Source organism: Schistocerca americana, chromosome 8, assembly GCF_021461395.2.
Source record: "Schistocerca americana isolate TAMUIC-IGC-003095 chromosome 8, iqSchAmer2.1, whole genome shotgun sequence".
In the NCBI taxonomy this organism is placed as follows: domain Eukaryota; kingdom Metazoa; phylum Arthropoda; class Insecta; order Orthoptera; family Acrididae; genus Schistocerca; species Schistocerca americana.
Genome location: NC_060126.1, coordinates 311391959 through 311403532, shown reverse-complemented (window position 1 = coordinate 311403532; position 11574 = coordinate 311391959). Strand labels below are relative to the sequence as shown.

Here is an 11574-nt window from a genome sequence, read left to right as displayed (position 1 = left end):
GGATTTTAATACCTACTCCAAATGTTTCATTTGTTTTCTTTACTGCTTGCTCAATATACAGATTGAACAACATTGGGGGATAGGCTACAACCCTGTCTCACTCCCTTCCCAACCACTGCTTCCCCTTCATGTCCCTCGACTCTTATAATTGCAGAATGAATAAATAATTGTGGCCACATACCACTCGGAACTGACATTCGCTGGCCAGCTGTTGTTGTCTTCAATAAAATATGACCCAATGATACCAATAGACTGTTAAACAGCATACTAGATGATGAACTTAGGGCTACCCTGTACCTTTTCATGAATAAGCTATGAGTTTATGTCTGAGTAATATCAGAAGTTTTGTTCCATCACCTTTCGGGCGTGCACTCGGGACAGCAACAATTTATATCACCCGAAAGATGATGGAACATTATGTCTGCCGGGAAAACTTCAAGAATCACATCAGAAGTTTTGTTTATTGATAAACTCCTTTGGATGAAAGTTTGCCTCATCAGATATAACAAGAATTGTCAGAAATGCATCATCCTGGTCAATCCTGTCCGTAATGTAGTGCAGAAACTGTGCCTACTCACTTTATTTCCTGGCTGTATCTGTTGAGTCACTTGCAGCTTATAAGGATGATAAAACTTTAAATCCTGTTTTACAGTGCTCCACAAAGACATGTAACAGATTTGTAATATTCTGGAAAGGTAATGGACAAATTGCTGTGGGCCTTATTGTAGAGCTGCACACACTTGTTGGATATTTTCCAGTGTTTGAACTGCCATTTCAGGTACCTATGCTCCATATTGGTTACAGATGTCTCATGTCATTGTTTTATCCATCTGGATATTGTGTGTGAATTTGTAAGGGACCAAAATGCTGAGGTCATCGGTCCCTAGACTTAAACACTACTTAAACTGGATTACGCTAACAACAACACACACATCCATGCTCGAAGGAGGACTTGAACCTCCAACGAGAGGGCCACGCAATCTGTGATGTGGCGCCTCTAACCACGTGGGCACTCCACCTGGATATTGTCATTCTCTCCAGAACATAGAAATGGCAATCTCTTCCATGGCACATTAAGTGTTTGATAGTCACAATGCTCTGCCCACAACGGAAATCCTCCACTGGTTCAATAGACACCTGCACCAGCCCACATTCCATATGAATTGAATGAAATACTATGAGTCTAATTAGATGCAATAGACTGTGCAAGCCCATCTACATCATGGCAGGGCAGCCAGTTAAAAATGTACTATTAGCTGTGGGCCACCATGTTGAGGGATGTCACCTGTGCTTTCTTTCAGCCACTATGCACGGTTTCTTATTCCTTGGATCTTTGATATATTATTGTTAAAAGAGGTGTTAACTCAGCCACAAATTCGATATAGCATTTGGTAGAGATTAAATCAGGCTCTGGAGCTTTGCTCAATTTTAACAATTTTAGCCGTTTCTTAAACCCGCTGACACTAAATATCACTTTGTCATGTTTGTAGTGGTACAAGAATTGAATTGGGGCATTACTTCTGAGTTTTCCTTTGTGAAGGAGCATTTGAAAATGGAGTTAAGTTTCTTGCTTTTGCTTTGCAACCCTCAGTTCATCTCCTGTTTCATCCATGAGTGTCTGGACACTAACTTTGGTGCCATTAGCAGTCTCTTCAAACAATCAGAATTTCTTCATGTTTTTTTTTAAGTTCTTTCAATAATAATCTGATATGGTAGTCACTGAAGGCTTCACACATTGCCCTCTTGACAGTTACACATGTTTCATTCAGCATCTCTCTATCTATAGTCCTATGCTTTGTTTTATCTCTATTATACAGTAGTCTTTGTTTCTAGAGAAGTTTCTTTACAGTGACTGTTTACCATGGAGGGTCTGTCCCATCATGAACTGCTGTATTCTGCAAGGTACATATCTGTGCACAAAAGCATTAGTAACTCAGTCCTTACTTCACTATGAAGTACAGGTGGAGCCCCATAAAAGTGACATGCAGAGCCTGAATGCCTCACAACTAGCCAATAAAGAAAGCTGTTGCTTTTATTTTTTCATTGCTGGTTTTGTATCTCGCTTGCTGTGAGCATCTGTTTGTCTTTGATTACACATTTGTGAAACTTTAGCTGAACTTTTATTTACCTGAAATTGATTCACAAGCCATCTTGTACAACTTCTACCGTATTGATTTAAAGTTCCATAATCATTTTGCCTTGTGAAAAATGTAAAAGGAAATGTCCAGTTTATTCAGTGGAGACAGACTTGTGACGAAGCAAGCCAGGATAATTTTACTTCCCCTCTTGTTTTGCCATCTGCATCCTTAAAAATTCATTTTTTCACTTCTGACTAATTAGACTAATTACCATTCATATACACATGTATAATCTGCATTTTCATAAAAGAGAAAAGTTGGCCCTTAGTCTTAAAGAATATACCACCAGATCTAATTTTGTGCTTTGTTTTATGTATGTAACTAATTTTCTAATTTATTTTGCCTATGCCTAGTTAGTAACTTTTGTTATAGGGTGAAATCAGTAATTGTTTCGTAACTTAAATTCTACACTCCTGGAAATGGAAAAAAGAACACATTGACACCGATGTGTCAGATCCACCATACTTGCTCCGGACACTGCGAGAGGGCTGTACAAGCAATGATCACACGCACGGCACAGCGGACACACCAGGAACCGCGGTGTTGGCCGTCGAATGGCGCTAGCTGCGCAGCATTTGTGCACCGCCGCCGTCAGTGTCAGCCAGTTTGCCGTGGCATACAGAGCTCCATCGCAGTCTTTAACACTGGTAGCATGCCGCGACAGCGTGGACGTGAACCGTATGTGCAGTTGACGGACTTTGAGCGAGGGCGTATAGTGGGCATGCGGGAGGTCGGGTGGACGTACCGCCGAATTGCTCAACACGTGGGGCGTGAGGTCTCCACAGTACATCAATGTTGTCGCCAGTGGTCGGCGGAAGGTGCACGTGCCCGTCGACCTGGGACCGGACCGCAGCGACGCACGGATGCACGCCAAGACCGTAGGATCCTACACAGTGCCGTAGGGGACCGCACCGCCACTTCCCAGCAAATTAGGGACACTGTTGCTCCTGGGGTATCGGCGAGGACCATTCGCAACCGTCTCCATGAAGCTGGGCTACGGTCCCGCACACCGTTAGGCTGTCTTCCGCTCACGCCCCAACATCGTGCAGCCCGCCTCCAGTGGTGTCGCGACAAGCATGAATGGAGGGACGAATGGAGACGTGTCGTCTTCAGCGATGAGAGTCGCTTCTGCCTTGGTGCCAATGATGGTTGTATGCTTGTTTGGCGCTGTGCAGGTGAGCGCCACAATCAGGACTGCATACGACCGAGGCACACAGGGCCTACACCCGGCATCATGGTGTGGGGAGCGATCTCCTACACTGGCCGTACACCACTGGTGATCGTCGAGGGGACACTGAATAGTGCACGGTACACCCAAACCGTCATCGAACCCATCGTTCTACCATTCCTAGACCGGCAAGGGAACTTGCTGTTCCAACAGGACAATGCACGTCCACATGTATCCTGTGCCACCCAACGTGCCCTAGAAGGTGTAAGTCAACTACCCTGGCCAGCAAGATCTCCGGATCTGTCCCCCATTGAGCATGTTTGGGACTGGATGAAGCGTCGTCTCACGCGGTCTGCACGTCCAACACGAACGCTGGTCCAACTGAGGCGCCAGGTGGAAATGGCATGGCAAGCCGTTCCACAGGACTACATCCAGCATCTCTACGATCGTCTCCATGGGAGAACAGCAGCCTGCATTGCTGCGAAAGGTGGATATACACTGTACTAGTGCCGACATTGTGCATGCTCTGTTGCCTGTGTCTATGTGCCTGTGGTTCTGTCAGTGTGATCATGTGATGTATCTGACCCCAGGAATGTGTCAATAAAGTTTCCCCTTCCTGGGACAATGAATTCACGGTGTTCTTATTTCAATTTCCAGGAGTGTATTATTGACATATAAACAAATATAAAGTCTGTAATAATTATAAACATTTGGAAGACAAAATGCTAGTAATTTAAAGTATTTATTTGGCTCTATTCAAAAAATATTAGCAAAGCCAGCCCTTAATTAATTCCAAAGTAATAAATAAACAGTTTTGTCAAAAGTATTGTTTGCATAACTATGTGTGTTAATTTCATGATTTAAACAAATAATTCGGTTTAACCCTTGTAATAGGAGAAACTGTTTAAAAGAAGGTGGTGTTCAGTAGATTTAATGAGTTAAGTTTTAAATGTAATTTCTGTAAATTTAACTTCACACCATCTGTTGTTGCAGTACCTATTATTGTGAGGATACATAAGGGCCCAATTTTTGGTCCCAAGACAGTCAGTCCACAGCCAAGTTTCAGACCAGACAAGAACCTGTGTTGGTTAGAACAACATCAATGCATCAAATTAACTGTGAAATAAGTATAACACAATTAGGGTGTGTGTTAAAACAATGACAGTGTCTATTCAATATGTACCGCAATATTCTGCAAGACTTTTGAACTTTGTGGTTAGGTTTTTACTGCTCATAGATGTTCAACAGTAAACTATTGTAGCAGTATGTGGAGGTTTGGCTGCAAACTATTAATGCAGCTGATGGAAAGTTAAAACAATGGTGCACTGGCCATATATAACTGTGAATTATTAGAGGGTTGTGAACAGTGAAAGTAAACTACTGTGAAATGCAACTGTGCACATGTCGGCTGCATTATTTAAACTAGTTAGTGTTGTACTTCCACACCCCATTTTTCAGCAAGTATCACAATGCAGTACTTTGACACTGAGGACAACAAACAAAGAAATAAAGAAGAAGAACTGTCACAGACTGACAGAGACTTATGAATGTAAGCTCTCTCATGAAAATGAAATATTAAGTTTGGAAATGATTAAAAATTTGTTTGCATATTATGACTGAGTGATTGATGTTCTGAACTTTAGTATACTCATAATTGCCAGTTGAACCCTGATTCACTGAAGCAAAATGTAAAACAAAGCATTTAAAAATCAAGAATTGTAGCTTTGCTGAAATTTGACATACATGAATTTATGAGCACAGTATCTAGTATTTTTGTATTTTCTCAACAAACTACCAAGAGGATTTAATAGCTTAAACAGACAACTGAAGGTTTGTCTGACTAAATCAACCTGTGATTTTGTTATAGCTCCCAGTTTAAAATAATTATCACAATAATAAATCTCATACATCTGAAACATGATTCAGTCTTGCTTCAGTATTTTAGTGACTAAGCCAACTATTTTGTACAGTGAATATTTTTCTGCTGATTTCATGATTATTAGTGTTTCCAACAGTTTGAGGTTATTCAGATCTGTCTGAATAAAGAAAGAAACTATAACAAAATCAAATATATTTAACAAAAGACAATACAAAATAATATAATACAATATTCCAAAAAATATTCTTGAACAATAAAACACTATCTTTGGTATTTTTGGCAGTTTCAACTGCATTCTCAAAATGATTCACGCATGAACCTGAATGATGTGCCATTTTTTGAACATTTATAACAATGTTTTTTAATTTCTTTTGTTAATGATGTTGGACCACTGGCAAATACTGCAACATTTGGCCTGTAAAGAAATTATTGTGATTAGAATGTTTAGATAAAGGAGGAGAACAGTAAGCTATCTTAATGAAAATGGGGACAAACCCTGACTACATTAAACTGAACAAATAGAGTATTTTTTTTCTTTTTACACAGGCATACATGTTTCTTTTGTGAAATTCTCTAGTTTTTAAAAGAATATTTGGGACCAATGAACACTACTCAGTGATACATCATATTACTATAGTAATGGTTATGAATATACAAAAATATTTAATTTTAAGAGCAGAAGCACTGAGTTGAAGGCAGGGACATAAACATGACTGAAAGCTTCTTTAGCTTTTGGATGAGTCCTTTTTCAGCTAGTGTGTGTGTGTGTGTTTGTGTGTGTGTGTGTGTGTGTGTGTGTGTGTACGTACATGTGTGTGTGTGTGTGAGAGAGAGAGAGAGAGAGAGAGAGAGAGAAATATCTCCAAACTTAGTCTACAGACGAATTCTCCATGTCATATGCTTACATACCCCTGACCCTCCCTCATCACCCACTATACTCCTGGACTGGTATAAATGAACCATATCCTTTTCCAGAGCTTCGGCTATTTATCATTGTGCTTAGAAATGAGGGATGTACTATCCATACGCATTTGTAGGATGTAACTTTAATTTTAGTATTGTTAATAATGATACTTTTAGCGATGGTAATGGTTAGTTTACTGTTGCCTTTGTGAAACTTGTATCAGTGTTCCTGCAGCTGCTGCACTGGAGTGTTAAGATTCATGTAACGTGATTACTTATCATGCATGTCATATTGGTGGGTAGATAATAAAGATTTTGGAAGACACAGGTGCCTGACCTCTCTGATACATACACCCAGCACATCCTGTTCCAGTCCTCTCACAGGATTATTCTTTTCCATCAGCATTGGGGCCAATTGTTAAAGCAATTCAGTAATACACCAGCTCTGTTGCAGTTTCTGTGGAATGTATGTGTGTAGGACCATCAACTAGTTGGCCACCTGAAAGAATGGCCATTCCCAGCTGTGGCCAAGCACTGACCTGACAGACCAGTGACAGAACATACTGCTGGCACAACATACTCATTTCAATGGCTACTCCACAACTCCTGCCATATGGATCCTTCTCCCCAACACCAGCCTCTCTGAACTACTTAGATGGGAGTTGTCCTTACTTTACCTCCTTCATTTCCATAATCATCCTGCCCTCAATCTCTGCTAGCATCCTGCTCTACACAATGGAAATGCAATGGTTGTCTTGAATACGACCTAGCATGACAGCAAGATTATCTGCAAACATATAGGAAATTGAGTAAAGACTTTACTGACAAATTTCTTAGAACTGTTACATGGTTGATAAAGAAGTCCTCTATTGAATAGAGTGTTCAGAAAAGTCAGTTCAATTCATTTGCACTCCAACAAGACTTTATCAATTGCAAAAGGTGCACAAAGAACATGATCCTTTAAAATCTTTAGCGAGCGTTATTGTTTCGCCCACATATTCTGTTGCCAAGTTCTTGAAAATATTATTACGACCGTATGTTGGCCGATCAGATTCATATATCAAGAATTCAGCACATTTTATCAGTAAGTTAAATGGCATAGTGGTACAGCCAGAGGGCATATTAGTTAGTTTTGATATGGTGTCGCTATTCATTGTGGTTCCACTCAACATAGTGTTGCAACAGCTGAATTGGATTTTTCCTCCCAATGTTACAGAATTGTCTAAATATTGCCTCACAACAATATATTTAAAATGGAACAATGAGTTCTGTGAACAGATGGATGGTGTCACTGTGGGGAGTCCTTAAGCCCACTTAGGGAGTCACTTAGCCCACTTATAACAAACTGATTTATGGAAGAATTTGAGGAGCAGCATTGGAAACAGTGAACAAGAAAACGAATATTTGGTTCTGGTATGTGGCTGATACGTTTATTTTGTTGTCATGTGGCAGGGAAGAACTAGATCATTTTCACAAACATCTCAATGAGATCAATCCAGAGATTCAGTTTATCATGGAGGAGGAGGCAGGTGGAAGATTTAATTTTCATGGTGTCCTAGTTTTCAAGAAAGAAGATGGTAGCTTGGACCACACAGTTTTAGTGACCCCCCCCCCCCCCCCCCCACACACCCTGTTTCCTACATGGGATTCCAACCACCACTCACAACAAAAGTGAAGCAATATAAAAACGTTTGCGGATAGAGCGAGGCAAATTTGCAAACTAGAGTTGTTTGACAAAGAATTAAAACATCTCTCCAACACATTACTCAAGAATGGTTATTCACTCACAGAGGTGAAAAAAGTGTTAAGACTACCATGTAGAAATCATGGCAATGTCAAAGCAGCAATGAAATCGGAAGTTTTCCTGCCATTCAGTAAGGACATTACTGACCGCATAGGAAAAATCTTGAGAAAATGGAACATCATGGTAATCAACAAACCCACATGGAGGGTACAAGTTCACCTAAAACCTGCCAAGGATACTCACCTACTGCTGGAAAAAGCAGGAATTTATAGGATTCCATGTAGTTGTGGGGAGGTGTCCATGGGTACTACAAAAAGAACAGTGAAAAAATGACTGGAAGAACATAAGGGCAATTGCAGAAGAAGGGAGGTTGACAGATCAGCTGTTGCGGAACATACTTTGCAGCCAGGAGACCACCACATTCATTTTAATAGGATTCAAGTACTGGCAGCCACAAGCAGATACCATGAAAGGCTATACAGAGGCCATACAGATTTCAGTAGGAATGAGGCAGGCATGAAATTTTATGAAATCTGGATTGTGGTCTGAAGAAGACATATACTAGTCTTTCACCATGGGGTGACAGCAACAAGGGATGATGGCATTTGATGTGAGCCAATTGTACTCATGTTATTCTCAGACTCCCATCTCAACCTTTTCTTTGTTTTTTGTCCGTATTTCTAAATATTTAGTTTCTACTTGGACATTACAGTGCACTTTGAGTTAAGTTCTCATCTTCCATCTCTGAAAACATGAATTTTAACTGTTAGCTCACTAACTTCTGAGCTACTTCCTTGCACCTTGTCTCTCTCACAACCGACAGAATGAAAAAAATACGTCCTTCCCTCTAGTGCTCGTGCATCTTACTCATTATTTCTGTTTATGCTATCCCTTTCTCCCGACAAAGCAACTATTTAAACGGTTTAGTGGAGGAGATAAAACTTTTTTTTAATTTTTATTTTAAAGGCTGTCAGCTCCACATCAGTTGGTTCTGTTTGAGAGTAGGTAAGCAGATACTGTGTTACTGCCTTTATTTGTTTCCTGTGTGAAATTTAAAAGGACAATTTGAATATAAAATTAAAAAAAAAAAAAAAAAAATGTTCTTCTCACTTCAATTCGTCGGAATAAACGAACAAAATTCACAATAAAAGCAAACATTGAATGAAGTAAACTATAATTCTTTGCTTACTTACCTTCTGTACATATTTTTCCATTGTTTAAAAAGACTACCCCACTTTGGACGACCATTCTGAAGTCGGTGTAACAAAACCTTGTATTTCTGGCTAATTTCAACCTGCAAAAAATGAAAAAAATATTCAGCCACGATATTTATGCTGAAATCAGTATCTTAAGTAATAAGGAAATTAGCTTTGTACTCATTCAATCTGTTATGTTGCAATGCAAAGAGAAGGGAACAGATACTAGATGAAACAGAATTATATGGAACACATACTGTTGTAATAATAATCTGCCAGAGCTGCTCTTTTATATTTAATTCACCATTACTGATTTCAAATGATGCCTCACTCTCATATTTATATAGTTTTTGGTTTTAGGTATAATTTTTAATAATGTTATAAGATCATAAATGTTATTCTTAAATTATGTGCTACTCTTGTTTTGTCATATTTGAGCATGACTGTTACAATCACAGTCTAACATAATAGTCACGACACTCCATCATTTTTTTGTTGCCCACTGTGACATCAGTGCACCAAGGAGCCAAAAAGTTATACTGTTGAGTTTGGTGAGATCTTGTGAAAGTGAAAGCAGAACTTAATTGTTTATATTGATCTGCAGAATAGCTTTTACGAATGGGAGCACCCATAGTGCAATAAATTGTAGCAATAACAATAAGAAGGCACCACATTTTTTTTTTCCCCTAATGACCCTAGGAAGTGTGAATCGCTACTCTACAAAACAGTTTATTTACGATCTTCTTGTAACCTACAGATATTTGCTGGGGAACGTCACATTCCTTACGAACAAAAAAATTGCTAGTAAAAAGCAGAAGACCTGATATTTTGCAGGAAAGTATCACATAACTACTAAAAAATGTTATATTTTCTTCACAACTTTTCCAGTCAAATCAGTGAATGTGGAACATAGGAAACGTGTATGGAATGCAATACCTACATTATTTAACATATCAGATAAGCTACCACAACTGTAACTGAAGGAAAAACCACATAGACATGATAATAAAAGAACAGAAACAATAAAACTGTTTCTCAACACAGAAGAAACCAATTCCAGAATTGTTACTCCATCTGAGCCACAAATGGCACTAATCTTCACCACATTTGCTTCTGAAGCAAAAGTAATTAAATTTACAAAACATTTATTTATTAGAGATTCAAGTAAAGTGTAAGAGGTTGCAAAACATCTGGCTCCCAACAAAGTCACCACATGAGAAGGAAAGTGCATATCATGATAAGAACAAACAAGAGAAATGTATTCTTTTCATGCATGAAAAATGTGATTATATTCTCTTGCTTTCAGCAGAATAAACTTCAATTATACACACATTGGAAGGTATTTCTTAATCATTAAGTTTTAACTTATTTCACTGAATCAGGGAGATTCAACTGTTTTTATACATATTTCATAATCATTCATGTCGCTTGATAATTTATTAATATTTGGAACACAAAAATGTAATACCCATTTTGATAAGTAACTAGAAAAATAATTAAAAACAAACTTTAATTTTACAGCTGCTTTCTCACTGCTTGGGGTGCTAGTGTTGCACCAACTGTCACATGATAACATTTTTCATAGCAGTGAGTTTCGCAACTGTACATGTTAGACTGTGGTTGCAATATTGATCTCTGTGACAGAGATGTTATTTGTTACTCAATTTATATCTTTAATGAAAATCAGTTTATATTGTTTGTAAAATTCAGAAAAAAGGCAGTTCTAAATTTTACGCATAACATAAACAAACTTTCATCAAAAATATTAACAAATCATAATTTGACACATAAATCAATGCTGTAACAGTGCATGCTAAAATATGACAAAATAAAAGTAAACAGTAATGGAAAATTGACATTTAAGATCTTATAATGTAAGTAAAAATTGTACATATTAATAAAGGCTTGACTATATTTACATATTGCTTGAGAGTGAATCATCACTGGAAACCAGTAGTGGTAAATAAAATATAAAAAAAGCAGCTCTGGTGGTTTATTACTACAACAGGATGCATTTCAAACAATTTGCTGGCCAATTTCAGTCGAAAAAAAAAGTGGAATTTGTTGTGGGATGTCATGGAATATTCGCACTTCAGCTCCTATGGTTTCATGAAGTTCCAACTGTATGTAGCCTTTCTGTCATTCAGTTTTTTGTTGGGAAACCAGAACATCATAGATTTTCATAAGTGCTCACAGAATGTCTACAGAGAACTGGCAATGAACAGAATACAGTGAGTTGTTTTGGGTGATGCATCCATCATTCTCGCAATGAAGTGACACTAACCTGTCTGATCTCATGTATGCCGGCCAGCCGCACATAGCTGTGATAACTGCAGTGCTGAAACGTGCGGATATTCTCATTCGAGGTGACTGATGGAACACAGACAGACACCTCACAGTTCAACTGGATATCTCTGTTGGGAGTGCTGAACACTTATCCATCAGTTGGGATACGCAAAGGGATGTGCCTGCTAGGATCCTTGCTGCCTAACAGAAGACCATAAAGAGCAACGAAGGACCATCTGTGCAGAATTACTTGCACAGTA

At 38.7% G+C, this 11574-nt stretch overlaps 1 protein-coding gene across 2 annotated transcripts in view; it reads right to left on the bottom strand.

Moving 5' to 3' along the window:
- Window positions 1-5397: 5397 nt before the first annotated feature.
- The window catches only part of LOC124545019 (NADPH oxidase 4-like), a 202776-nt gene continuing 196599 nt past the window's right edge, over window positions 5398-11574 (bottom strand). For both annotated transcript variants that reach the window (XM_047123798.1, XM_047123799.1), the window contains exons 15-16: window positions 9026-9126; window positions 5398-5600 (exon numbers count right to left, since the gene is read on the bottom strand). In XM_047123798.1, the coding sequence (XP_046979754.1) occupies window positions 5483-5600; window positions 9026-9126 (219 nt within the window). In that variant the 3' untranslated portion in view covers window positions 5398-5482. The remainder of the gene's footprint in view (window positions 5601-9025; window positions 9127-11574) is intronic.